Source organism: Acanthopagrus latus, chromosome 20 (assembly GCF_904848185.1).
Source record: "Acanthopagrus latus isolate v.2019 chromosome 20, fAcaLat1.1, whole genome shotgun sequence".
Classification (NCBI taxonomy): Eukaryota; Metazoa; Chordata; class Actinopteri; order Spariformes; family Sparidae; genus Acanthopagrus; species Acanthopagrus latus.
Window position 1 is genome coordinate 21,006,894 of NC_051058.1, and position 26,062 is coordinate 21,032,955.

Consider the following 26,062-nt stretch of genomic DNA (forward strand, 5'->3'; position numbering starts at 1 on the left):
ATTTTTGTGAAATTTGGCTTTTGACCAAGTAAAGATTTATTATATTTGGTTAGCATTCTGATGTTGCATATCCATTGGATCTTTTATGTTTATGTTACTCATAAAACTATGAAAGAAGTCCTGACAAAGTCTCAAGAGTAGTTTTTATTGATAATCATTTTTACATTTTAATTTGAAAGAGCTAATGCTCATTTGAATTAAGATGAATTCTGGCTACAACTGCATGGCTTATTTCTTACCTATAATATCTTTTTTTTACACCTTTTATGTTTTGCAATATAAGAGAAAGTTTCCAAACGAGCAGCCGTGTCGGTCGAGTGTGAAATTTCCATCCAGTCTGGTACAGCCACGCTTATTTTCAGAGAGTTAGGAAGGATCACAGCGAACGATTTTCATTAGCAATAGTGGCTGTTTAACACTAAAGAGAGCAACACCCATGACCCCACACTACTTCAGAACAAAATCAGTTGTGTTGTGTTGATGGAGAATTACCTAGCAGCTGTTGTCACACATTGTGCATTTGAGGCTTACAACAATACAAATATTTGACATAAGATTTGTTAGAGCTTCCAGGAACTTTATAATATTTTGACAGAAATAAACGTCAGCTGATAAGTCCTGACAGATTCCTCTATCTCAGCTGGAAATGCACATGATACATCCTGCCTCCAGTTAACAGCCTTCTGTTTGTCCAGCTGATAGTATATCTAACTTTCTGTGACGCAGGTAAGCAGCCCCATCCCCCCGTTATTGTCTTTCAGCTTCATTAGCGTAGAGAGGTACGTGATGAGGCAGCGTGTGCACTTCACTGAACGTACAGTTTTTCCTGACTCTTAAAAAAACACAGTGGGCTTTTGTTTACCGAGTCTTGGCTCAGCAGGGGCGTTTGGCATCACAACAGCCCCTGTGGTTCTCAGTGTAAGGGTTTTTTTAATTTTTTTTTTATGCCATACTGACAGGGAACCGTCACCACGCCCCAACCCACAGTTCACAGCAACACTCAAAACTGCATGAACATGCAAAAGTCCAAACCGCCTCTGACAATCTGCTGTGTTGTGGAGTCACATTAGGTGATTTATGATATTTTCCTCAGGATAAGCATCACTGAGGGGAGGTGGGTGTGTGTCTGGGTGGTTCATTTCATAAATGGACGGACAAATAAACAACAAATAGGTCCGGTATTCTTGGAAGCGTGTATTCTTCTTTGTGTCCGTTTGCAGTAGAGCTGCAGCGATCAGGCGTTTGAAGGGAAAATGATTGCATTAGATGAATTTTAACCTTGGCTCGAATGCAATATGAAATCTGCAGAGTAACTAGTAATTAAAGTTGTCAAATACAGGTAGTGAGTAAAGAGTAAGAAATTGTGCCTCTGAAATGTAAAATGATTAAAAAAGCGGAGAACAGAAATACTCACAGGGGACATTTTTCACATTGTGGTATTACTACTTTTACTTAAGTAAAGTCTCTGAATTCTTCATTCAGTCGTTGTTGTTTTGTCTTCCAGGTGCACAATGAGTTCATCCTGCCGTCAGAGAAGGAGGGCTTCATCCACCGCATGGGCGACATCATCAAACGTGCCGAGTCTCTGATGGCCAAAGAGCAGCCGGTCCACTCCAGCGGGCACCGACTCCCCCAGCCTCCCTTCCACAGCGGGGTCAACTCACTGTCTGCCTCACAGGTCAGCAGCAGCACCTGCTCTTTTTCCAGTCATCCACACCACAACACTGATCGCTGGGGAACAAAGGAAGTAACTGTAGCGAGTGTTTTACTGTGCTGTCTGATCATCATAAATTACATCCGCTATGGTGCGTCGAGCCGCGCTTATCTCGGGCGGACCCATAAATCTGTGGCAAATGGAAAGCTGCAGAGTGGTGAAATAAACACTGTCCTCACTGTCCACAATCCCTCCTGAGACGTGCCCTTAAACAGATCAGGTTAAGTGTTCCTAAAGCCACCTGAGGCAAACCCTTCAGTGAGGACATCATGTTACTAAAAGCACTAATGTCATAAAACCCTGTGATTTGTGGAAATGTACCCCATGCCTGACTTCTTTTTTTTTTTTTTTTTTTTTTACATTTATTTGTTCCCAAAACCGCAAATCCTTTCCAGTGAGCGCGCCATAATGAACTTTCCAGCGATTCTGCCCACATTGGATGGTTAAAATAATTCATGTTTGGATTTATTGAACCTTTCTGAAAAGAGATTCTGTGAAACTGTGAAATGACGACTTCCAGAAAGAGAACCGGTGCCACTCCGTACGAGATATGACCTAATGCCTAATCAGGAAAAGAAGCGTCTGTTCTGCCAGCGTGTGTTCCACCAGAACAAAATCTCTTTGTGCCCTCGTCGTAAAAAAAAATGATCAAGCGTGTTCATGAATGATAGAGAAAAGAGATGAGTAAGAGCAGTAAACCTCGATCGCCAGCTACCTTCCGACCCCCCGGCTACATAATTACCCTGAAACACACTGGACAAATCTCTCCTGGCTCCACTCCAGCACCTGATTAAAAACACTGCATCCCCAAAGAGCCGTTAATGGCTGCTCTCACCAGCATCGTCCAGCCAAAAAACCAGACCGCGCTAGTTAAAGCCAGGAAGAAAAAAACCCACAAGGCCACAGACTCATCTGTTTATCTCTTTCCTGGCTGTTGTCGCTCTGAGGTAGGGCGCTATTCTGAGAGCTTTGCGAAGAGACTTGACTGTGTATAAATGGAGCTTGAATCCCTGGAGGGCCGCGCTTGTCTAAACGTTGCTTGTTTCCTCTACCTGACACTTAAAGAGCAGCACTGTGAGGCAGTGCTTTGAGCTAAATAATGATAACGGTCGATCAAAATGAGCTTCTAATCATGACCGTGGAAATGTACTAAGAAAAAAAAACATTTCATTGCTTGCAGCTGCACTTTCAGGACTATTCCTGTGTGTATGAAGATGCTAAACTGAGGTTACCAGAGTGGTGCGGCTCGTTTTTGATTTGTTTGGGAAGAAAGTTTACTCAGGAGAGATTTGAGAAACCAACATTTTTCTATAACAATCTGATTCCCTTTTTTTTCTGGAATTCTCCAAAGTGTTGGTATTTTGTATTTTGGGGATTTGAATATGACTTGAACTTGCCTAACTTTACATTCTAGCATCTGATACCTGTCGAAGCCTTGTGCATTGTTATGGTTCAGTTTCTACCCAACTTATTAGTTCCAGCGATCAAACACACAGAGTAGTTTTATACTGCAGCTGAATGGCAGCATGTTAGAAAACCAGCGCCTAACTCAAATACACATGCACGTTTTTTTTGTTTTTTTTCTCTCAGTAATGAACAGAAGTGGAGTCTGAATTCCATCAAATGTGTTCTCTTACAGCCTAATCTGCACAGTCACACCCTGCCTCGAACCAACTCCTCCTCCTCTCTGCCTGGTAAGTTTCTCCTCTGGTTTAATGACCTTGATTCAGCCGTTAAGAGCAAACTGGATAATTTGTTGCTGGAAGAGACTAAACATGATATGAATTTAGTGAATCCACGTCTCAAGACTTTACCCTCTGCCTTTTTTTTAATTGTTTCCTGAAAGTCTGAAACTCACTGATTAACATTAAAGGAACATTTCACCCAGAGATGAAAATTCAGTCATTATCTGCTCACCCATATAATGATCGAAAGGCGGGTGAAGTTTCCTGGAGCTTCACAGCGCAACAGTGTTGCAGCATTCTCCTAAATGATGAGATAAAAAACATTAAAATAATAAATAACTGGCTCCATACAGCTCGTCTGGTGTAATCCAAATCAGTTTCTAAAGACATTATTCCACCATTTTATTAAGACAAAATCTTCACTGTAGCTGCTAAGCTGAAAGCGTTAGCGAGCACCTTGTCTGAAGTGGCGTCTCGAGGGTATGAATAACGTCTTTTAAAATCAATTTGAGATCTCTGGGCTTCCGTACATTTGGACGAGCTGTATGGAGGTATTTCATGTTTATTTCCTACGTCAGTTGTTCTGGATGCTGCAGCCCTGTTTGGAAATTCAAGAATCGTTTGTGGATTACAAAACTTCACCCGACTTTCCATCAGCGTTGGGAGATAATAGATAATGATTGAATTGTTATTTTGGGTGAACGGTTCCTCTAAGTGTGTGTCATTCACACAGCATGGTAGATTAACTTGTGTGTTGCATCTTGTGCATGGTAACTATGTGTGTGTATGTGTGTGTGTACTAACATATGTGCACGTGCATCCACTCATGCATGTGTGTGTCTTGTCTTAGATTTTAGTGTGGCTAACCCGAACCTCGGGCTGCGCGGCCCCAGTGGAGACATCTTCAGTGCAGACATTACTTCACCTGGGCGACCTCTAATACGCTCACAGTCTTTCCACAACGCCCCAGGTAAACAGCCCCTCTGCCCCTCCCTCTGGTCCCTGCGCGAAGAGGCCGAGCATTGTTTACTGTTGCAGCACTCTGAAAAATTGTTACAGTCCTCTGGCAAAGAATAAGTCGAAGCAAGGCTCAGCTACCTCATAAAACCCCTCCCCTCCCCTTCTCAGGGCCGCTTTTGGTATTGTTCAGACATTCGCATGGCGCCATCCGCCATCCCCACACCTCAAAGCCTTCGTCTGTGTCTGCCTTGCAGCAGGGCCTCTTGGGTAATTACCTCACCTGAAGGACGCTTTCTGGCTTTTAGGGAACTGTGAATGCTGTCGCTGTAGAGCCTGAGCTTTCCTCCGCTGCTGCTATGGTCGGCAACATCTGTTTGCCAGCACAAACTCCTCCACAATTTCCAAGAAAGCCTCCTCCCCCGTCAGAGTCTCCTTCCCCACAGGAGGAGCATTAAAGAGCACGTGTCCTCCAAATTCCCCCTGTTTCAGCCGCAGCAGCCATCCGAACATCCTCATCCCCCTCTTGTCCTGCGTCCCCTCTCTGCTGGACGTCCGCTTCACGGCTGCTTTTGCAATGCTTCTTGGCCTCCCGCCATGGTGACAGAGTGTTGCCTAACCTATGTTTCCATCCGCATGGAAAGCAAAGTAGAGGCTGGTTTGCATCATCAGCAACAGGAGGCGTGGCCTATAACTGTGGAGCCATTGTTGAGGTAAATGTGAGATCAATGGATGGCAGGAGGACATTGCCGTCATTAAGTATTCCTCAAGGAGCGGTGCTGAAATCAGACCGAAGCGCACACATGTGTGTTCCATTTAACGTAAACACTTCACTCGCTCCATTGATGCTGAATCCCTCACAGCCACGTAAGCCCGGTGTGCAATTATAGTCAGATGCTGCTTTAAACAAAACGTCTTTGTTCATCATGGAAACCCTTTTATTTAGAACGTACAGGAAAGACTCTGCATGGTGTGTGTTTTGGAAGGGGTCTGAAAGAAGATTTAGACTGACGACAAACCCAAGGAGAGAGGAAAAATGAGTGATCTAACCTGTCACCCTGGTTAAACTCTGTCCAATGTTCCACTGCAACTGTGCAGAAATACACGTATTAGGCAGGTGGTTCCCCAAAAAGGTTGTGATGCTGTATAAAGCAACAGTTTTATGAGGTGATTCCAAGTTGATGTAGAATCCACTTTACCTTACTTGTGTCTTGATTTTGATTCTAAATGTAAAAGAAAAATGTTTCCTGCACAATTAAACTTCCAATAACTGACTTCAGACAGCATATTTAAAGCTCTTTTTAATCATTTTTTTTGTCTTCCAGGCTCTCCTCTCCATTATCAGAACCACCACCACCACCACCACCACCACAATCACCACAACCCTGCGTCTCTCCTGCCCCATCACCAGCACTACCACTCACCCTACATGGGCCACAGTCACTTCCCATTCCCGTACCCAGGCTCTCCGGGCGGCCACCCTCCCCTCACACGTGTAGCCAGTAACCCCACCTTCCCTTCTATTCCCTCTCCAGCTCCCGGTTCCCCAAGTCCTCTCAGCGAGACGCAGAGCTTTGGAAGCTCTGAGAGTCTGGCCATGTCCCCACCTGCCCCCCAGCATCCCAACATGTGGCCCCCCCACACGCAGCCCCTGTTCTCCTTGGCTAATGTCATCTCCATGGCCATGAGCATGGCTCAGTCTTTCATCCCTCCTGCCAGCCTGCCCACACAGGGGATGCCCTCTTTTCCAGACTTCTACCCCCAGCTACCCGCTCACATGGCCGCACAGTCAGGTTACCCTTCAGTCTACCAACAACACTACCAGGCCCCACCGGTGGAGGTCCCGCACCCCTCAGCGGGCATCCCGGTGCAGAACAACACCTACCACAGCCCCGAGTATATGCCTCAGATGGATGGTTTTCCACAGAGCAGTCATCCCAGCTGGATGCATCCCTCCATGCCTTCCACTCCTCCGCCGGTTCCTCAGGAGCCTCTGCAGCAGGTCAGACTCTCCAGTACCCCCATCCTGACCCCGGAGGACGGTCTCCACAGTTATGGGCCCCCGTACTCAACACAGGTTCCAGCCCAGGCTGAACCCAGATCAGAAGTGTCCAGTTCCATCTGCTCGTCAGATCTGTCCCCATCACCCCCAGAGAGCCCAGAAAGCACTGTAAGTCTCTCTGAGCGACTTTTTTTCTCATGAAAATTCAATTATTGATTTATCACTTTAGACATTTTCAGGCCAGAATGCCGCACAGTTCCCAGTTTGATCTTCTTAAATGTCAAGATTTTCCCTTTTTCTCTATTTCATATGATTTTGATTTGAATAATTGGGGGTTTTTTTGACTGTCTGTAGGGCAGAATTAGTTTTTTACAAACTTGAAAACTTCTCTTTAGTAAATTGAAAATGACATCTTTCACTATATCCTAATTCGATTCGATAGACAATTCTTTCTTTAACGGAAAAATAAGTGATATAAAAATCAAAACTTTTTCGATTCAAATCAGCTCAGGCTATCTGCCAATGCCAATCCAATCCAACGTTCTGTTTTCCCTAATTTAATAACTATGTCCTGCTCTGTTCCTGTTTATTTGATAATTTAATCTAAGGGAGCAGTCGGTATTTCTGTGGCAATAACAACTTAGATGTTACAAATTGTACCTGTATTGTGTATCGGTCACATCTGTCCAATGACTGATCTCACAAATGCTAACGGTGTTTATTCCTCCTGTCCAGTTATCATCCTTCAGCACTGAGCTGCACCCGGCTGTAGCTGAGATGAAAACCAGTACCCCAAAACCGAAAGCCTCCTCCACTGAATCTGGTAAGAAAGTGTGTTTGTGTTCTCTGAAACGGCTTCTTGTCCGTCTCTGCAACACAAACACTCACCACGATGTATGTTCGCGGCCACGAGCTCGGAGCGCTGGAAAATTACATACAGCTTGATGTTTATGTTTGCAACCAAAACAAACCCACACACACGGTCCCGCAGCAAACGCACCCACAGCCCGAGTATTTTCCCCCCTGCTCCATTTTATGATGTATTCGGTCTAAATACCATCCAGTGTTTCTGTTATGGCCAATTGGAGTTGTTTTCAGTTCCCTGTCTCTTTCTCTCCGTCATATCCGTGGTGACATTATCACCTATTAGCGGTGCCTCAGGAGCCGTTGCGTAACCACGAGCCTGGATATAATGTTCCATTCGAAACAAACACAAACGTAGGTGTGATGGCGGCCCTGCCCACCGCCGACGACCAATCAGAGGGCAGCCGTGCTCATTACAGGCCTCTCCTCCCATATCCACACCTGTCAGTATTTATATTCTCCTCAGACAGAGTCCCTCTGTTTCATCGGGCACAAACCCAGACGCTCTCTGAGTTCACTGTAACAGGGACACTTAGTGGGCAAACAGATGCACTGCAGGGTTTAAAACCCCAAAATGGTCTGCAGATGTGAGGACATGGAGTGACTCCAGCTGTTTGCATTGCTAGAGTGACACCGTTGAATCATGCCAACATATTTATTTGATAATAGCCATGACTTACGGCTCTATAAAGGATATCAGTAATGCTCTGATTTATCATCCAGACATTCCTGACGTACATGACCACTATCAGCCTATCAGCAATAAAGATGACATTCGCTGCTGTTAATCTGAGGCGTCACATCAATTTTGCGTTGCATTTATGAGCTGCTAACTCGAGACGTCTCTGCCATCAGTTTGTAAGTCAGGAAAAGTTCTTATCACTGAGGAGGAAGTTGGTGGGACTTCATCTTTCAATCTTAAAGCTCCAAAATGTATCTTCCTCAAGAAAAGCACACAGACGTCATCATGTCATGATGTTTATTCACAATCTGTTGATAATTTTAGCTGATTTTCAGATGTTTGCAGCTAGAATTCTTACGTATAGCCCCTTAAATAAATGGTAAATGTATAGTTTAGTTAATGGTTATTTATTACCAAACAATGAAACGCTTTAAAAAACACTTATTTTTTTGGTTTAAAAAGGACATTTGACCTCTTTGCTATGAAATGACAATAAAATTTAAGTTTAATTAATTATAAATGTACCCTTTATTATTAATGATGGTTGTTTTAAACCCACTCCTTTTAAGAAACTCATGATTAGATTTCTAACAAAGCCTGTGAGTGAGGCTTTGTTTTAATGATCAATCAGCTGTGATTGGATTATAAAACAATCAATGGCTTCACCAATGATTAACTGTCACTCATATAAATAGGCCGTCCAGATGTTACAGCTTCTTATTCATGGAGGCTACAAGTAAATAAAGAGAGTAGTTCAGTTTACTGGAGTTGCTGTGAACCAGCTTGAGATCATCTCTCTTCTGCAGAGACACATTTAAATCTGATTTTAAAAATGGCTGCAGGATTAAAGGCCTGAACTTTTTCTCTTCCTCTACAGAAGTCCAGTCTGCACCCGTCACTGTCGGGAGGTTCCAGGTGACGCCCAGCATGGACATCCCTGCTCCTGCTCTGCCACTACCTGCTGCCCCACAGCCAGCAGAGAGCTGCAGCAACGCGTCAGAGAGCAGCACAGAGGAGCAGGGGGAGTCTGAGACCAGCCTGGCCACCTCCCTCACCATGTCCCCTCCTCACCCTCAGTCCCACAGAGGCTCGGCAGCGGTCCTCCAGGAGGTCGACGGGCAGGTAGAATGGGCTGAGAGCCAGGAGCAGCAGCAGCAGGACGGAGAAGAAGAGGAGGAGGAGGAAGAGGAGGAGGAGGAGAGGGAGGAAGAAGCTGTCGGGGAACGACAGAGGACTAGAAAGAGGAGTCGGAGGAGAGCTTACAGCCTGAGCCTGATGGGAACGTCCGCAGACAGCGGGCTCTCTGTGACAGCGGCAGAGATGGAGGGGAGGGTTTGGGACGGAGCGGCAGGAAGCCCGCAGTACAGCAACGCCCTCCACCACTTATGGATGATGAACTACAACCGCAACACGCCCTACCTGAGCAGCGATGACTCAGACAGTGACGACGAGGACATGCTGGAGGAGCTGCAGGAGCTCAGAGAGAAGTAAGTAACAGCACTGAAGAAAAACGTCAATGAAGATTTTCTCTTCTGGAAAAAAACAGCAACCCTGTTTCGCCCACACGTCAGATCACAGGGAAACTTTAACCTCTTCCATGATTCTCTGTTTGTCCTCTGACAGACATCTGACAGAGGTGCAGGCCCTGCAGGCCACTCAGAAGAGAGAGATCGAGGAGCTGTATGAGAAGATGGGGAAGGTTCCCCCCGCCGGGATCGTCTCTCCGGCTGCTATGCTGTCCAGCCGACAGCGGCGCCTGTCCAAGGGGAGCGCCTTCCCCTCGTCCCGCAGGAACAGCCTGCAGCGGCTGGACATGCTGCCGATCCAGGGTGAGGAGGAACCCCCACACCTCTCGACTCTGTCTGATTTAACTCTCTTTCCTGAATTGAACTTGATGTGTGAATGTGTGTTTGTTCTCCCAGGTATCATTAGGAGAAACTCCCTCGGAGGCAGCAGCAGCGGCTCCCAGGATAAACCGAATAAAGGTGTCACCTTCGCCACTGACATCAGTAGAATGGTGAGTGAGCGCTGCGTCAGCACACTGCCACTGCTGGAGAAATATCCAAGAGTCATGTTGAAACATTACATTGGTAAAAGTGAGATTTACTGATACGAATAGTCCCTGAATAGAAATGAAGTAGCAGAAAATGTAAATACTCAACTTCCTCAAAATTGTACTCAAATACAGTACTTAAAGAAACGTTCCTTCGTTTATTTAGTATCCTCTTTGTTAGGGTCAACAGAAAACAGCTCTGTTCTCACTTTTTTCTCACTTTGTTCTCTTTTTTCTTTTCCTCAGTAAGAAACTGTCAGCCAAGCACGCTGTATATCTGGACTACCTCATCTGAAGTGTGACTGCGGCGGTTCCGACCCGTCCTGCAGGAGGATCGCTCCTCACTGGCACAGCCGTCAGCAAACTGCTTCCTCTCTGCCAGTGGTCACAAGGTTCTGCCAGAGGTCATTTACCTCAACGAACACAGACTCATCGTCAAGAAAGCTGGATTTACACGGGAACTGTAACATCCGGTCTTCAGCCCCTCGTCAGACCAGACTGTGTTGCAGCTGAAGGACAGAACTTCTACCAGTGGTTCATGTTAAAAATGACACGTTCGTTCTCTGGAGTGTCACATCACAGGTTGTGTTAAGTCTTTAGCTTTATCACAGTCCAGAGCTGCAGAGTTGTGGCACCTCCTGTGATTTTGACTCAGCTGTTTTCCTCCTTGTCTGATTCACTGCCGTTCATCAATCCGAGCACAGAAATGTGAACCACAGTGAGGCTCTGACACCTTTACTGACAGTTGTCGTACACAAAACGACAACATTTCGGATTATCTCGCAACTTATTTGCTGTAGTTTGTTAATGATGTCTCAGCTCCTGCTGAATGCACAGTGAATACACTCTGATTATTGCCTTGTAGGGCCCGACGAGAGCAGAATAGATGCATTGTACAGTTTGATTTATTCCTATGTGTGTTATGAAAACATCTTTAGTTTCTCTAGTGATAGGATGACCTACATTCTCTAGACTCTCTATTCCTGACGCATTTAAATGTAGCCAGAATGATTTTTCACATTGTACAGACGTTAAATACGCAGGTGATCATTTCATCAACACATCACGAGGATAAAAGAGCTGTACAGCAGTTAAATGTTGGCATGTTGCCTGCTCGAGCAGATCAAATTGGAAGAAACTTGGTGAAATGATGCAAAGACGTCACACATCAATGAAATAATGATTTCTTTGTATTGATCAGTTGTGAATAAGGTTTCAGACTACTGGCTTTCCTGTTGATTGTACATGTGTATATAGTAGAATGCATTTTTAGATCATGTTTACATGTTACGAGTAAACTGAACCTTAACTCTCGCTCAAGCAAAAATAATATTTGACGCTTGTTCCTTAGATCAAGCACCTTGTGCACTTTAGTCAAATTCTACTTTAGTTCTCAATCATTTAACACTTTGGTGGGTGAGACTGTGTTCACTCCAGGAGGCGCTGATGTTTCCTGGTGTTTTTCCGTCAGGGAGGGAGAGGATATACTCTGGTTTATGTTTGATCACAATATTTCAGACTGGTCACAGTGATGATGGTGATACGGAAGAGGATAAGGACCACTGGGGGGAAAAATGGGTTCTGACTTCTTCTCTAAGAAAGTCATAGCTCAGAGCAAAAAAAGTTTAAAAAACTGAGGGAAAAAAGTCTGAATTCTGAAATGTAAGTGTAAATTCTGAGATGAAAGACATAATTCTTAGGAAAAAAGTCTGTACTCAATGTATTAATCTTTACAGTGGCCCTGATCCTCTTCCATATGATCATCTACCTGCCCACAGTTTTAAATAATCAGTCCAAGCTGTGAATGTGTAGCTGTTGCCTTATAAAAATATTCACACAACACACACTGAACTTTTTCTGGCAGTGAAACTCCTGTAAGATTTTCCCAAAGTTCATAATAATAATAATAATAATATATTCAGAGAGGTTTCAAAATTTTGAATGTAAAAATATATAAAATTGTATTGCTTTCTGAAGCTGCTGCTGTCCTGCCATGCTGAATCTGTGCCTTTCCCTTATAATGTCTTATTTTATATTTCTACTCTTGAGATTTGGTGGCAAGATCGGACTCCATATATTATTAAATTTTGACAGAAATAAAAACAAATGTAAATACCGCAGATCTTTTCTCGTCTCTTCTGCTTCACCTGGTGTTCGTTTTCTTCACATAAAAAAGCTCCACGCGGACAAAGTTGTGTTAAAAAAGCAAATACATTAGATCTTTATTTTACAAGTTATTACTTTATCCACATAAATATGCTTCAACAGGTTGATCCATGTGTCATTTCAGCACTCTGCTGTTAAAAGGCCACTGTAGACTTAACATCATTAGAGAAGTGAAATGTGAGATATTCTCCATCACATCATCAGAGCTACAAACTTGTCAGGTAAGGGTTGTAATCATTCTACAGTCGGGACCTTCTGCGTAGTGTTTAAGGTCAGCGGATTACTCTTTTTTTCGCTGACAGGCGAACTTAATCAAAATCAAGACACATATAGTTATGAGTCACCAGTGGAACCACACAATTTAACCTTCACAATCAAGAAAAAAAGTCCAGCGCTGTTCCGACATGCGAACAGCAACCAGCCGTGGAATATACATCAGTGGCACCAGTGTCCACAGAAGTCCCTCCTCAGTGAAGTGCAGGACAGACACACAGTCCAACAACAGGCGTCTCAGTTGGCACCCGTCTTCGGCCCCTGCAATCTCGCACGCTTGGCCTCCTCATCGATTTCATCCATTATCCGCTCCTGGGAGACTGAGAAAAACGTGTAGCCGTCTGGCAGGCGAGTGAGCGGTCAAGGCAAATATTTGTGAGAAGAAATACAGCAAGAAGAAACATCTAAAAGAACATTACATGACGAGGTAGTGACACACGCAGGGTGACAGAAAAAAAAAAACATTTAGCTGTCTGTGTGAACACCTCAGGGTGGTCAATAATTATCAAAACATCAAAAGATTCCCACGTGATCCTATTTCTTATCTGGTACATTTAGTTGCCATGGACACAAAACTAATTCAATTTCTTTTACTCTTCCACACACACACTCATCACCTCTGCAGCACATTCTGACTTGTCAAAGCTGGAAAAGCAGCTGAGCAGCTGAGATTTATAACAATGATGACGGCTGCTTTACATTCAGGTGAGCTATTTCCAGGAGTCTGGTCGTGTGCATGCTTCACCTGCTGACACGGCTTACTGGGTCATCTAATAGAGTGGAGCCATCTGAAAAGGTAATGTCATAAACACTGAATAATCTGGATGTGCTCAGTTACTAGGGACTAAATTAAGCAAATTAATGTATTGGAGAGGAAGTATAAAGCAGCAGAAAAAGGAAATACTAGTAAAGTGCCTCAAAACTGTACTTTTATACAAATATTTCAGCTTTTACTGCACATGAATATCACTTCACAGTATCATTGATTTCTAATAATCTGTCTCAGCCCTGAAAAAGCCATATGGGTCGACCTGAATAAACATGATAAAATGGCCATGGGATGTCATGAGCTGGAAAGTCAAAAACTACTTAGCATCTTAAATATTATGACTTACAGCGTGACATAATTTTGACTTTATAAGTCAGTTAACCCTGAATATACATGTATATTTTTGTTTTCATTTTGATAATCTTTATTTCTCTTTTCCTGGCCAAACAGGGCTTCCATATATAAGTAGTAAAATGAGTCGTATTTTGAAATACAAAAGATACAAAATCAACAATTAGGACAGCTAGCTTGATGCTAATTAGTTAATGACCCGTGGTTTTAGAGAAAGACAACAGTTAACCTGTGTGTTGTAACTCTAAACCTCCTGTAACTGGTAAAACCACCGTGAAATCGCTGCTAGCTGAAGTTGATTGGCATGTGAGCATCCAATGAATGGGAAACTTTGTAACGCTAGCTTAGTTAAAATCATTTTAGCTTCAGCTACTAGCCGGTCAAATGTCTGCACAGGCAGCAACGTGTCGGAAACAACATGTGTTGTATTTTTGTTGTTAACTCAAATGAATCCCGTGTAGCTGTAGCATGCTAAGCTAGCGTTACATAGTTCACCTTGTGTTGACGCTGCTGCGCTCGGCAAGGATACAGATTCCCATAACGAGAGCTCCGATGGCGAGTCCCGTCACCACGTTTCGTGTCCGCAGCTTCTGTGTTTTCTTCTGCCACTGCTGGAGCTCGACCTGCCGGATGAAGTTGATCTGTTCCTGGGAAAGACCCTCTTTAGTCGGGTCTATCCTGGTCGCAAAGGGAGCCTTGGACTCCGTCGGTGTCTTGTCGGCCATGTCTGCTGTCAGTGGGGCAGGAAGGTTGTTTCGCAACAGTCAAACACGCTCACGGCTGCGTGTTAAATCATCTGCCGGGCTCACGGAGCGGCGATTAGCCCATCGGCAGGTTGTCAGATCTGCGCTGCGCGGAGCGTATTCCCCCAACATGCACCGCGCGAGTGGAACCAAAGTGTGCAGCATCCAAATGTGTCCCCCTGGTGGTTAATGGTTCCTAGTAGGAGACGTTGGACTTTCACCTGCCGGCTTAACAGCGCCATCTTCCGGAAAATATAAGCTTTTTTTTTTCTTTTCTTCTTTTTTTTTTTTTACAATTTATTTGAAAAAAAAAGTGAACAATTTGCTAGCTGTTGTCTCTGTTGTTTGTAAGTGTGATTAGACTCGACCGTTCGTAGGTGTAAAGATGGCGCGAACATTTTTTCCTCCCAGCCAGAGAATAAATTTAAAGTTCCGGGAAGCTCCGTTCGACCTGCTCACAGATTTCCTTATTAACCTCAACAAAAGAAACAAAGATCACCTCAACAGTTTGTCTCAGTGCAGTGGAAACTTCAGAGATCAGAGATTAACTGGTAAGTCACCTTACTGTTCCTATATTAACTGATCATTTTGGTACCTTAGCTAGCTTGCTAACAAACGTTGCTAAACGTTATGTAACGTTAATTCTGCCCCCTTTTTAAATGACTCCTAAAATCAGATTTTCACCTGGTTTCACCTTTATAACTGATATTTAGAGAAGAATACATTTATTTTTATTTTATTTGTTAGTGTTTTTTGTCACTAATGTTCATAATTTCACTGTAGAAATTCAGGTAATAAATCTGCAGGCCTGTATTATGAGAAAACTACAATTTAAGTTAATTACCTATTATCACAAACAGCTGTGACAATTAGCATGTTGCTACTACTTGCAAGTGCTTTTTTTGTATTTTTATTACTCAGTATTATCTACACTGTAGTCTGGAATGGAATGTAACTAAGTAGATTTACTCAACTACTGTACAAGTTTGAGGTATTTGTATTTTACTTGAGTATTTCCATTTTCTTCTACATTGTACTTCCACTCCACTACATTTTGGAGGTAAATTTTATCATACCTTTTACTCCAATACACGTTTGATGACTTCAAATAAATGATTTTATTGCTGTACTCTCTGAGGATTCATTTAAAACATCATGTTAAACTGTAACTTTAAGGTTGCTCCTATATTCACTACTAAATAAGGCTTTTATGAGAAGATATATGTATGGATGTGTGGATGTATATTCATGCTGTAATTATTTCACGGGGGCTGCAGACTGTCTCGTTCTCCAATAGCTTTAATAATGTTGTCAGCAGGTGGGTCTGACTCAGCTGTACAGGACTGTTTCTGAAGCTTCACTGCACCTTATCATCAGTCTCAAGTCTTTCATACACCCGACATCATGAGCCCTGTTATTATAGAGGCCAGTTCTCAATACAGACCCCACAAGATCGCCGTCTCTCCGGCTGTCAGCGCCTCAGCAGAGAAACCCAGCCTGTCAGTGAGGAGGAGCTGATTGAAGGCAGCATTAACGTCTTTAGATAAACTTCCTTTGCTTTGACATCACGGCTAAAATACAGTTTATTGAAATAAAATAATGTTATCTGTTTCTCTAACATCGGGTTACTGAAGTAACCTGGAAGGAACTTACAAATAAATACTTGTCTATCTGACTGAATGGCCAAAGAAGAAACTATCCAGTCACGATACAGTTCTGCTGGTGTGGGCTGGTGGGTGGTGTTGAGAACCCAGCATGGTTGTGATTCAGTGTGACATTCTTTACTTGCACGGATCTCAGCTGTTATTTCCTATAAAACTTGGTTATAAGTTTTTTTAAAAAAAGAGTTTTAAATATGTGTCATTCCATGTGGGCCCTATGTGTGTCATCTAGAGAGAGATTTGTATCTAGATAAACACTTCCAGACGTTTTATAGATTCTTATTTCCGATATGTGAAATTAGCATCACCGCAAGCAGCTTATAAGTGACCGTAAATAACAAAAAAACACCACAGGAAACGGCTCTCATTTCATTTTTCCGGTGCCATTTACAGAACCTCTTGAGATCTCTCGTTGCATCACTTGATTGCCCAAACACATTTACCGCTGTACAAATTCCTTTCTGCAAATGTATTTTGTTTGCTCTGAGTTTAGCCTGTCATCGCTGTCCCAACATGCTTCCACTCAAAAAGGATTTTCAGTTTTTTGTTCTCTGCTTGTTTGCTAACGGCCTGCACCGCTCTCTTCTGCAACTCAGAATACATCTTCCTGATGACTGAGGAACTGAGCCTTGATCCTCTCGCTGGATACCATGCCATAGAGTTACTACAAAGGTAAGAAGGAGCAGCACGTATACGTTTCCCTGCCACACCCAGTGTGATACTGTGACATTTATGTGAATAAATTTCTCCTTCAGGTTCATGGTCAAGCACCTTACAGGTTTATTGACACCTCAGGGTGAAGCTGCTGATCCACAGAGAAGTGATGAGAGCGCTGTGTTTGACAGTGTCAAGGAGAAATTCCCCCTCATCATTTTCTCCTGCGTGCAACTTGCAAGCAAAATGTCTCTGCACAGTCATGTAAGTTGCCTACGATTAAAGGATAAGTTCACCCAGAAATTAAAAGTCATGGCACGTCTTCTCACGGCAATGAAGAAAACATTTCTGGAGCTTCACAGCAAAACAGTGCTGCAGCGTTCTCCCAAACAACTGAAGTAGACGAGGCCTTGAGAAGAAAACACATCAGACTCCAGAAGCTCAGAGATAAGACACAGGCTAACGCTTTTAGCTGAGCAGCTACAGTGAAGACTGCTCTTAAAGAGTATAAGAAAATAACTTTTCAAATCTGTGTAGGATCTTTGGGTTTTGGACAAGCTGTATGGAGCCATTTCAGTTTTTTTCGCTGTCTCCTTCATATGTTTTGGTGAACGCTGTTTTGCTGTGAAGCTCCAAAAATGTTTAACCTTCACCCGACCTTTTATCGACCGGACTAGCTCATCATTACATTTTAATTTTTAAGTGAACATTTCATTGGTGATATCCTGAGACATGAAACAAAATAATCTATAATTTTTCAAATGTTGTCTAGATAATCGACAACCACACTGCTGTACGCTTCCTGCGTTCACTCGGCCACAGCGTTTCAAAGAAGACTCTCCTGAAGTCAGAGCTGACGGTCTTGAAAGGGCTTGAATTCGGACTGAACACCCTTAACCCACTCATATATGTGGAAATCCTCCTGGAGGTGCTTGGTAAGAGATGATATTCAAACACAGAGACACTTATATGAAGTTTTCTCATGTGACAAAAGTGTTTGTGAAGAAGTGACAAAACTTTTATAGGACATAATGAGCCGTCCGTCAGCGTGGAGCACCTGTATCACCTGTGCCGCCACGTTCTCCACTTCGTCAGCCTGCAGAGGGATGTCATCTACGACTCCTTGTTAGTCACCACTACTCAATGTGTCAGCCCGTCCAGAGAACAGAGGTATTACATTTCTGTTTAAGACACATTTTTTAGATTTTCTGGGGGGACAGGTGGTCACTGTCAACTAAAAGAGCGGACGAGATGCTGGATTGGCAGCTGAGGAGACTAAAGCCAGCTGGGAACTGTCGAAGTTGTTTCGGCTTCTCATGTTTCTTACAACTCGCTCTCCTTGAACACATATCCCTGTGAGCGTTCAGATGAGGCTTCAGTACAGATTAATACTGCATTAACTGATTTTGTTTTAGTAAACAGTTGCCTATTTACTCATCCAGACACCACGATTTCCACGGGTCTATAAAAAGTCTTAGAGTTTTAGAAAGTTTCATGACTTCAGTCCCAATTTTAAATGTATCTAAGGGGCAAAAAGTATATTAATCCTTATTGTAACAAAACTGCAATATTAAACCAACAAGGAACCAACAACAGGTCAGAATTTACTGTAGCACAACCAGCTAGCATGTCACAATGTGGTGTGTTAACTAACTTGACTGCAATGAGGTGGATAAATTCATTAATTTTGCAATAAATTCTGTGATTGGACTTCAAATTTCTTTCAAAGCCTCCATCCAAGGCCCAAGTTAACATTCATAAACATTTCAAAAGACCTTAAAATGTCTTAAATATAAAGCTGTTACAAGGAAGAGCGTCTCAGGCTGTGAGGCTCTTTATTCATCCTCAGCACTCTTCCATAGAAATAGTTTTAATTTGATGAGTTATCCAACTTGGTCACAATCCAAACCTTGTGACAGGCATTAAAATAACTATAATAACTTTACAGAAATAGCCAGTTGTCTTGTTTGCTTTTGTAGGTCAAATAAAGGCATCAGTGTTGAAACAGAGACTGTTTCTTGTAGTACTTTTAAGTCATTTGGGCTCCTAAATACTCCACAATGTTCAACATATAGTCGTTTATTTTGTCAGTCCACCATTTGGTGCAGGGCCGGCAGTAGACGGTGGGTTTTTAGATCTTTGAGCTGACAGCAGCTACCTGCTGTGAGCTGAAACAACAGTGTGAGAGCAGTGAGAGTGAAGCAGGATGACAAGTTTGAGCCATAAAACCAGAACAATGAGTCGAGGAGAACAGAGTCAGGTGATAGTTAGTCAGCTGATATTCACTTTCGCCCCCTGTTCACATTACACATTTAATCTACTGTTAATATTAAATATTGGCTATAGCTGCTTTAATCCTAAATAAACTTTGTGTGAACAGAGAGCAGTTTGTGACTGTGACTGAAGACTACATGCTTCTTGGTGTTGGTGTCATCGCTGTGGCTTCGTTCGTCCTCTATGTCACAAAATGGGAACAGGTGTGGTTTTATAAGCTTTAAACGTTGGTTTCTTTCACAATAGCATTTGTGTTTTAAATGTCAGAGTCATCCAAGTTATCTCAGTTGATGTTAGTGTGTTAATCTGTCACAGTTCAAACCGTTTGTGTTGACGTAGGCGTTTTTTAATGCGTTGCAGGTGGTGGGAGAGCTGAGTCACATCACAGGAATCTCAAGGAGGAGCATCAGCGATTTCGCTCATGTGACACTGATGCACATTGTTAACGTCCCTGCTTCTCTGTAGTCTTGATAACTCTCATCCACTGAATACTGCTTCAAACTCACACTGTTCATAGTTGTCTAGCTGTAAATGTTGGTGCAGAACATGAGGTAATAAAAAACAAAGCAACATGTGTGTCAAAAAAAGGGTCACTTAAATTCAGAGCGTTCTGGTTTATTTTGATACTCGTGTTTAGTTGTACATGAGCCCAAATGTTAAAAACACAGCTGAGGATCATCAAGTGTCATCATGTGTCATCAAGTGTCCCTCGGGACCCCTGGGACTCCTGGGACTCCTGGGACTCCTGGGACTCTGGTGACTCTGGTGCTTCAGGTGAGGGGCTCCTGAGATCTCTGAGTCTCCTTGCTAAGGCCTCATGTACTCGCCCCACCTGAACCTGAGGACAAGTTATTAAGTTAATTGTGTGCGTCACGCTGGGTCGACGTACAGCACATAAGAAGGGATAGTTACCCTGGGGTATGGGCTGTAAAATGACATCAGCGCTGGCAGTAAAACTCTGATGTGGACGGACCTCAAGATCGACCATTCAGCCAACTCTTCAGCATTGGGTATAGGTCGGTTGAAGGGCATCTAAAAACAGGCGGGAGCAGACAAAAGTGCTGTCATGAATAAAAGCAACAGGTTTTTGTTTTTTCTTTCTTTGTGTTTTTTTCTTTTTTTTTGTACCTGTTGCCATCTGTGTCTTCTGCAGTAATCCTCCAGGTCAAAAGTGTCGAGGTCCAGTGTTAGCCCCGCCATACAGATTTCACACCTTTTGACCACACAGAGCTCTGACCCTGCGAGAGAGGAAACAGCATGTCTGACATGAAATATAGTCTTGTTTGGCAGTGAACTTTTCAACTTCAGCAATCTACTGACCCGACTCGATTTTTGTCTGGATCCATGTCTTCAGGCATTCGAGGTGAATGAAGCTCAGACTTCCTGAACACAGACACGGTGATATCAGCGGGTTCGTCTCCAGGCTCTCGGTACCGTGACAGATCCGACACTGGTCCTCATCCTCCTCACTGGACGACCTGACTAATGACCTACAGAGAGAAGGAGATGACTAAATTCAGTCTCTTTAATCTCATATGATAGATATTTTTAATGCTGGTTCTTGGCTTCAAAATCATAATCCAATAACTTCAGCTTCTTTGATTAGGATCTGGACCATTATTTGATTTCAGTTAATTGTGCAGCCTCAGTTACTATCTGTGTGATCACCTTTCTCTGCGTCTGCATGCAGTCTGTTCGCTGCTATCTGCAGTGTTCTGGGCAGCAGTGGCTCCTTCCTGGGCTGCTGGACATCCTTGACTGTATCTGGTATCATCCACACTCAGATCATCTAGCTGTCTGGATGTACTGGGACCACAGGCCTCAGTAGCAGACTGCTGTGTGTGAGTGGTACTGGTTCCTATCTGAGCGGCGGCGTCCTCCTGACGGAATCTCGTCGTGGTTGAAGATACCAGGCTCCTCAGGGACATTCGCCAGCTGCCTTGAAACTCATGGAGATGATGCTGTGTTCGCTGAGAGCTGAATCCAAACTGGAGACTGCATCCATCAGTGTTCACAGGTGCTTCATGGGAAAGTGCTGATGTACTCGACTGTGCAGTGGGAGACTCCAGGCTCAAAGGACTGTGGCAGAGGACAGCAGGGGCTGATGTTGCCTGAGAAACGTCCTTATATTCCCTGCATGTCGCCCGCCAGGAGTCCAGTAAGTCATCATCTGCCTCCTCCGCTTCAGATTCACTGGAGGGCGTTTCGACTGTGGACAGATATGGGACTGTGGTGGCACCTCCCAGGAAGTCGTCCAGAGTCTCAGCGGTGGAGGGACGCTCAGAGTCTGTTATCTCCTCTGTGTTTGTTTTGCTGCAGAGGTGTTTGGTCTTGTCCTTGCTCTTCAGGATGTCTCGGCTTTGTGTTTGCTCGCTGGCTTCCCCCTGGGTGGATCCATTTAATACTCCGTCCCTCACATGCTCAGATCTGAGCTTGTTATGGTACTGGGCAGGGAGCACCTTATTGCCTTGGACAAAGAAAAAGATGCCAAAAGAAAATCAAACATATTGGGTTGCAATAAAAACACAGCAGATATCAAATAACAGTGAAGTTTGTGAAATCTCATAGAAGCTAAAATAAAATAAAATAAAATAAAAAATCAATGGGTTTAAAACATAGTGAGGAAACCTGGCCAGTTGCATCCTGCCATAACCTGCCGCGAGAAAACTTACATCTGGGTGCCAGGGGAGCCGATCCTCTGTGGGGAATCTTTGAAGTCGTTGCCAGCTCCGCGGCCGTGCTCTGGGCTGCACTGGAGAGAGCTGCAGGGCAGGACACCGAGCCTTTATACCTCCAGCTCAGACGAAGCATTTTCCCCCCAGAGCTCGAGCAAAACAACTGCAGGTGGCAAGAAACGAGGTCTGAGAGTGTAAAGACAAAGTGGTGGAAAGCTGTTATAAGGTCTGTTGGATGCTGCTTTAATTAAACTGTGGTAACAAACTAAGTATATCCCACAGCTGGTGTCATTTATAGCTCTATATATGGCTTAAAGGAACAATGCACCAAAAAATTAGAAATTCAGTCATTATCTATTCAAGGTTGGGTTGTTTAATTGATGCCAGAATCCAGAACCACTGTTGCTGTTTTCTGACATGTATTGAGAGAGACGATGTAGTTCACTGAGCGGTTTTACTCAAAACTAAATCATATTTTTTATGACAAACAGCGACTTAATTGATTTGAAAACATCATACTTGAGATTCATGGGATATTTCAAACAGGATCAGTAATGTACTTCTTACTCATCGTTGACATCTGTACAATTTAAACCCACATATTAAATTTTTCCTAATCCTAACCGAGTAGTTTTCTTGACTAAAACCAACCGAACTATACAGCTGATGCTGTGGCTTAAAATGGGTCTAACTGACATGTTTTCAAATCAGTTTGGGTTGTCGAGGTTGTGTGGAGCCATTTTATGTTGTTTAGCTTGTTTCATCACTGTGTCTGCCATCTACCTGATGGACCAAATCCTGCTGCTGCCTTCACACCCCAAATATACTCAGCGATGCTGAGGTTTTCATCGCCCTGTCGCTCCCGGTTCTGGGGTACAACACTAAAACACACCAGATGGCCGGCCCGCTGGTGTGGAAGAGCATGTGCAGGCTCAGATACCATCAGGTGTGAAATAATCCCAGAGAAGGCCAGACCTCAGCAGGAACACGTGCATCAGGTGAAGTGACTGTGAGTGGTAGGCTGCTAACTCCGAAGCCACAACGTCACAGTGACGTCACAGCCACGCACAGGTTGTTAGGTGAGTAAACATTGTTTTGTTTTCTTTCCAACCAAAATATCTTTAGTTATCATGTTTTCGGCAAAAATGCAAAGAATAAAAAAACCTTGGAGGAAAATAAACTTTGAAAATGGAAATGAAGGCACATTTAAATTTAGATTAAGTAGCTTTGAAAAAACGATACCAACCTGGAGAGAGAGGTTTAAATTATACATTTAACGCTCTCCTGATGAAAATTACATTTTAAATCACCATCTCTTTTGTGTAGCATACATTCACACAGTGTCAGACATGATAATAACTGTGATTATTCATCGTATGACTCACCTCGATGTGAAAGACGAAGGGAGGAGAGGATGAAGTGAGGCTGACCTGTGATCCCCTTCAACTGTGGTTTTAGGCCGGAAGACGCGTTTCCATGGAGACAGTCGGTCTGCTGAGCGACGCAGCATCACGCGACATTTAAAATCTGGCTTTTTACCGTAAATGTGACGCTTTGTTTGTTACGTATTACGTATTTATTGTTTCATATTTGTTATTTCCTTTTAAATCGCCGACTTCTTTATTTAAATAAATACAAAAATATGTTTTTATACTATTAAAAAATAAATAAATAGAGACATTTTTAAAAAAAAAAATGTTGCACGAACATCTTTTCAAAGAGAAATTATTTTCTTGGTTAAATATATTTTTTAATTGGAATATTATTAATTTAAGTTCGCATTTTTTTTTATTTCTGTCTCGTTTGAAAATGATAATAAACAAATTCAAATAAAAACTGCATCACATACTTGAGTAAATGTACTTCAAATTACTAGCATCAAAATATACTTAAAGTAAGTAAATATGCTCATTGTGCAGAATGGCATATCATAGTCATATCGGCTTATATTGTATTAATAGATTGTAATTATTTACATATTACAATATAAATCACTTTAATGTTGCATCTAGTAGCTCAATATTTATCTGTAGGTAGATTTTGTATTTTTAAAGGGATATTCCGGTGTAAATTTAATCCATGTTCTAACACACCTTGACACCGAGTACGAACCCCCGAGAGAGATAAAGTTTGCGGACCGCTAGCTTACATAGTTTTAGCATCCTGAGAAAGGACCGCACAACAACAATACACTGCAGTAAATGGGTCCAAGTATAAATCGCCATCAAAAAGCCACAAATAATGCTCAGAACAGCACCAAACATCAGCAACATTAGAAACAGAGTCCCAGCACATATTTCAAGGTATCAAACATTTGATATCGTTGCCGGCTTTGTCGGAAAAGATAAACAAAACTCACCTCTCCGGCTGCAGGCTCGTTGTGGGAAAGCCCTGTGAGTCGATTACCGAGTCCGGTACAGTTCCGCAGCCCAGTGAATATCATTACTGCGGGACTCTACTGCACTCGGTAATCGACTCGCAGGGCTTCCCCACAACAAGGAAGCTTCTCCGGTGGTGAGTTTTGTTTATCTTTTCCGACAAAGCCGGCAACGATATCAAATGTTTGATGCCTCGAAATATGTGCTGGGACTCTGTTTCTAATGTTGCTGAAGTTTGGTGCTGCTCTTAGGGTTATTTGTGGCTTTGTGATGGCGATTTATACTTGGACCCATTTACTGCAGCGTATTGTTGTTGTGCGGTCGTTTCTCAGGATGCTAAAACTACGTAAGCTAGCGGTCCGCAAACTTTATCTCTCTCGGGGGTTCGTACTCGGTGTCAAGGTGTGTTAGAGCCTGGATTAAATTTACACCGTAATACCCCTTTAACTTGAATGTGAAAAGTAATATTTCCTCATGGAAACGTGCACCACTGTGGTTTACGTTTATATTTGTCTACATTTAAAAACAGCAACACAAGATGTTTGGATATCTGCTCCCTCTTCACACTGTTAACTGATAAAAGCATCGACTCGTGATCTTCCAGTTTGATGTTGGCTGACGTCACACACACACACACACACACACACACACACACTGTGCCAGAGGAGCTCCAGCTCCACTAGATTAGCAGACGATCCGGGGCCGGCCTTCACTGAGTTACCTCTCTGGCTCCCTACGACTCTTCTGATCCCCCCACAATCTCGTGTTAGGCCCACATTAATCTCACCTCCCCTCGCAGCCTGTTCGGGGGAGAGCGAGCTGCACACTCACCTTTACTGTTTTCATTCTTCATACGCAGGCAGAGGGGGAAGTACAGAGGAAGACGGGGACAGAGGAAGCCCCGGCAGCTTTTGATTCACTGCCAGTGGAAGCATGTGTGTTTCCAGAGGCTGGGGGGCCTCAGCCACTCTGCTATCTGTGACCACCTCGTCCATCACACTCACACCAGCAGCAGCTCTGCACCACAGCCAGTTTCCAAGACCTCCCTCAGGTATTTCTCATTACTATTTGCGGAGAGGGAACCTTTTAAAGTACAAATATGTCCTTTGGTGGATTTGCTATGTCTGCCAACCAAAGCATATATTTAGTTACATCAAGCTGAGATGTGTGATGTTGGCATGTCTTAATTATCTTAAGGACTACCTGATCTTTTAACGACTGGTTAATTAGGGTTTCCTCCAGCACTGTGCAGTCCTTTGGATATAATGTAGAACATCTTTCAGCCCGATATATTCCACATAAACTGAATACAATAATGTTACCAAAGACTTGAAAGGGAGTGGTTGATTTGGTACAAAGACAGAACATTTAGCTGATGCACGGTTTGCAAGCACCGTCAGTGTTTCTAAGAATTTCAGCATGAAACAGCCATAAAGGCTTTTTAGCCTTTTTGCCAGAAGAGTACTTTGGATGTTTTCTCTCTTTTTTTTTTATAATGTCTGTGTTCCCCAATGAAGAGCACCTTCAACACATTTTGTTTGAAGCTCCTGAGCACTCCAGGCCTTTTCTTTCTGAACATTTCACTCAACCAGGAAAAAGCACTGAAACATGTTTATTGTCAAATTAACAGTAACTAACTGGCAACAATTATCATGAAGTACTGTAAAACTATATGTAGTAGTAGTATTATACTGTATGGAATTGTTACTGTAATATATTTTGCTGTATTACCAAATGTACTGATGTATTAATTAGAATAAAATACTGTTATTAACTGTTGATGTAAACTGAGTAAATGGGCAACTGAAGACATAATGGTTAGCAGAAACTTGTATTGCCCCGCAACTATGACACATTGAGTCCTTGTTTTTCATTTATTAATAAAGATGCTTAAATGTTATTTATCCAGTTAATTAAAGAAAACAATGAAAAGACAAAATGGTGTGGAGAGAGAGAGAGAGAGAGAGAGAAAGAGAGAGAGAGAGAAAGAGAGAGAGACAGTCTGCAGGCTGAGGAGGTGCTGAAGGGCTATTTGTTTTCTAGGTGCCACTGATTGGCTGCATGGGAGGAGTTGGTTTATGAGAGAAACAAAGAGAATCCAAATACACACATACACACACAAAAAATGACAATGTTTGCAACACTAATAAATAAAACAATT

General features: G+C 43.0%; 5 protein-coding genes and 1 long non-coding RNA gene across 17 annotated transcripts in view; 3 read left to right on the top strand and 3 right to left on the bottom strand.

Annotated features, from left to right (window-relative positions):
* Positions 1 to 12,077, top strand: part of wnk4a (WNK lysine deficient protein kinase 4a) — a 42,365-nt gene extending 30,288 nt beyond the window's left edge. For 2 of the 5 annotated variants that reach the window (XM_037082113.1, XM_037082114.1), the window contains 9 exons: positions 1,505 to 1,678; positions 3,354 to 3,408; positions 4,250 to 4,369; positions 5,682 to 6,526; positions 7,094 to 7,181; positions 8,782 to 9,391; positions 9,528 to 9,733; positions 9,827 to 9,921; positions 10,204 to 12,077. In XM_037082113.1, the coding sequence (XP_036938008.1) occupies positions 1,505 to 1,678; positions 3,354 to 3,408; positions 4,250 to 4,369; positions 5,682 to 6,526; positions 7,094 to 7,181; positions 8,782 to 9,391; positions 9,528 to 9,733; positions 9,827 to 9,921; positions 10,204 to 10,206 (2,196 nt within the window). In that variant the 3' untranslated portion in view covers positions 10,207 to 12,077. The remainder of the gene's footprint in view (positions 1 to 1,504; positions 1,679 to 3,353; positions 3,409 to 4,249; positions 4,370 to 5,681; positions 6,527 to 7,093; positions 7,182 to 8,781; positions 9,392 to 9,527; positions 9,734 to 9,826; positions 9,922 to 10,203) is intronic. The other 3 variants (XM_037082110.1, XM_037082111.1, XM_037082112.1) reach the window with 2 other exon arrangements.
* Positions 1,674 to 7,881, bottom strand: LOC119010187. The gene is made up of 3 exons (XR_005071932.1): positions 7,502 to 7,881; positions 3,632 to 3,700; positions 1,674 to 1,731 (listed from the first exon to the last, which is right to left on the bottom strand). It is a non-coding gene; the product is annotated as an uncharacterized LOC119010187 (long non-coding RNA).
* A 75-nt stretch (positions 12,078 to 12,152) lies between the features above and the next one.
* Positions 12,153 to 14,412, bottom strand: LOC119010182 (cytochrome c oxidase assembly factor 3 homolog, mitochondrial). Of its 2 annotated transcripts, none has more exons than XM_037082145.1 (2): positions 14,046 to 14,383; positions 12,153 to 12,737 (listed from the first exon to the last, which is right to left on the bottom strand). In XM_037082145.1, the coding sequence occupies exons 1-2, from the start codon at positions 14,239 to 14,241 to the stop codon at positions 12,634 to 12,636; spliced, it is 300 nt and encodes a 99-aa protein (XP_036938040.1). In that variant the 5' UTR covers positions 14,242 to 14,383; the 3' UTR covers positions 12,153 to 12,633. The 2 variants fall into 2 exon arrangements, with proteins under 2 accessions (XP_036938040.1, XP_036938041.1); XM_037082146.1 differs by lacking the exon at positions 12,153 to 12,737 and adding an exon at positions 13,148 to 13,184 and having other exon boundaries at positions 14,012 to 14,412.
* On the top strand, positions 13,133 to 19,447 carry cntd1 (cyclin N-terminal domain containing 1). 2 transcript variants are annotated; one of them, XM_037082141.1, is made up of 7 exons: positions 13,133 to 13,192; positions 16,517 to 16,592; positions 16,676 to 16,838; positions 17,347 to 17,509; positions 17,600 to 17,744; positions 18,955 to 19,051; positions 19,209 to 19,447. In XM_037082141.1, the coding sequence occupies exons 2-7, from the start codon at positions 16,531 to 16,533 to the stop codon at positions 19,311 to 19,313; spliced, it is 735 nt and encodes a 244-aa protein (XP_036938036.1). In that variant the 5' UTR covers positions 13,133 to 13,192; positions 16,517 to 16,530; the 3' UTR covers positions 19,314 to 19,447. The 2 variants fall into 2 exon arrangements, with proteins under 2 accessions (XP_036938036.1, XP_036938035.1); XM_037082140.1 differs by lacking the exon at positions 13,133 to 13,192 and adding an exon at positions 14,494 to 14,810.
* Positions 19,439 to 23,976, bottom strand: LOC119010175. Of its 5 annotated transcripts, none has more exons than XM_037082121.1 (8): positions 23,883 to 23,976; positions 22,909 to 23,017; positions 21,521 to 21,709; positions 20,517 to 21,315; positions 20,169 to 20,338; positions 19,977 to 20,086; positions 19,761 to 19,880; positions 19,439 to 19,686 (listed from the first exon to the last, which is right to left on the bottom strand). In XM_037082121.1, exons 1-8 carry the CDS (start codon positions 23,964 to 23,966, stop codon positions 19,537 to 19,539), a joined length of 1,731 nt encoding a protein of 576 aa, XP_036938016.1. In that variant the 5' UTR covers positions 23,967 to 23,976; the 3' UTR covers positions 19,439 to 19,536. The 5 variants fall into 5 exon arrangements, with proteins under 5 accessions (XP_036938016.1, XP_036938017.1, XP_036938020.1 ...); XM_037082122.1 differs by having other exon boundaries at positions 22,909 to 23,014; positions 23,883 to 23,971; XM_037082125.1 differs by lacking the exon at positions 22,909 to 23,017 and having other exon boundaries at positions 23,883 to 23,959.
* Positions 23,977 to 23,981: 5 nt separating this feature from the next.
* tanc2b (tetratricopeptide repeat, ankyrin repeat and coiled-coil containing 2b) overlaps positions 23,982 to 26,062 on the top strand; it is a 157,600-nt gene continuing 155,519 nt past the window's right edge. Inside the window, exons 1-2 of one of the 2 annotated variants that reach the window (XM_037082101.1) lie at positions 23,982 to 24,037; positions 24,761 to 24,952. The gene's annotated coding sequence lies outside the window, so the exon portion shown is untranslated. Of the gene's footprint in view, positions 24,038 to 24,651; positions 24,667 to 24,760; positions 24,953 to 26,062 lie in introns of those variants that run through there. The other variant, XM_037082102.1, reaches the window with a different exon arrangement.

What these genes read in the sequence shown, in the direction of transcription:
- LOC119010175 (XM_037082121.1), bottom strand. Translation starts at nt 23,966, where the DNA reads ATGATATTCACTGGGCTGCGGAACTGTACCGGACTCGGTAATCGACTC. An exon ending in GCATGCAGACGCAGAGAAAG is followed by an intron (nt 20,339 to 20,516) that starts GTGATCACACAG and finishes TTCTCTCTGTAG; the next exon opens with GTCATTAGTCAGGTCGTCCA. An exon ending in TTTACAGCCCATACCCCAGG is followed by an intron (nt 19,687 to 19,760) that starts GTAACTATCCCT and finishes ACTTGTCCTCAG; the next exon opens with GTTCAGGTGGGGCGAGTACA.
- LOC119010182 (XM_037082145.1), bottom strand. Translation starts at nt 14,241, where the DNA reads ATGGCCGACAAGACACCGACGGAGTCCAAGGCTCCCTTTGCGACCAGG. An exon ending in AGCTCTCGTTATGGGAATCT is followed by an intron (nt 12,738 to 14,045) that starts GTATCCTTGCCG and finishes CTCGCCTGCCAG; the next exon opens with ACGGCTACACGTTTTTCTCA.
- cntd1 (XM_037082140.1), top strand. Translation starts at nt 14,645, where the DNA reads ATGGCGCGAACATTTTTTCCTCCCAGCCAGAGAATAAATTTAAAGTTC. An exon ending in AGCCCGTCCAGAGAACAGAG is followed by an intron (nt 17,745 to 18,954) that starts GTATTACATTTC and finishes TTGTGTGAACAG; the next exon opens with AGAGCAGTTTGTGACTGTGA. An exon ending in ATGTCACAAAATGGGAACAG is followed by an intron (nt 19,052 to 19,208) that starts GTGTGGTTTTAT and finishes AATGCGTTGCAG; the next exon opens with GTGGTGGGAGAGCTGAGTCA.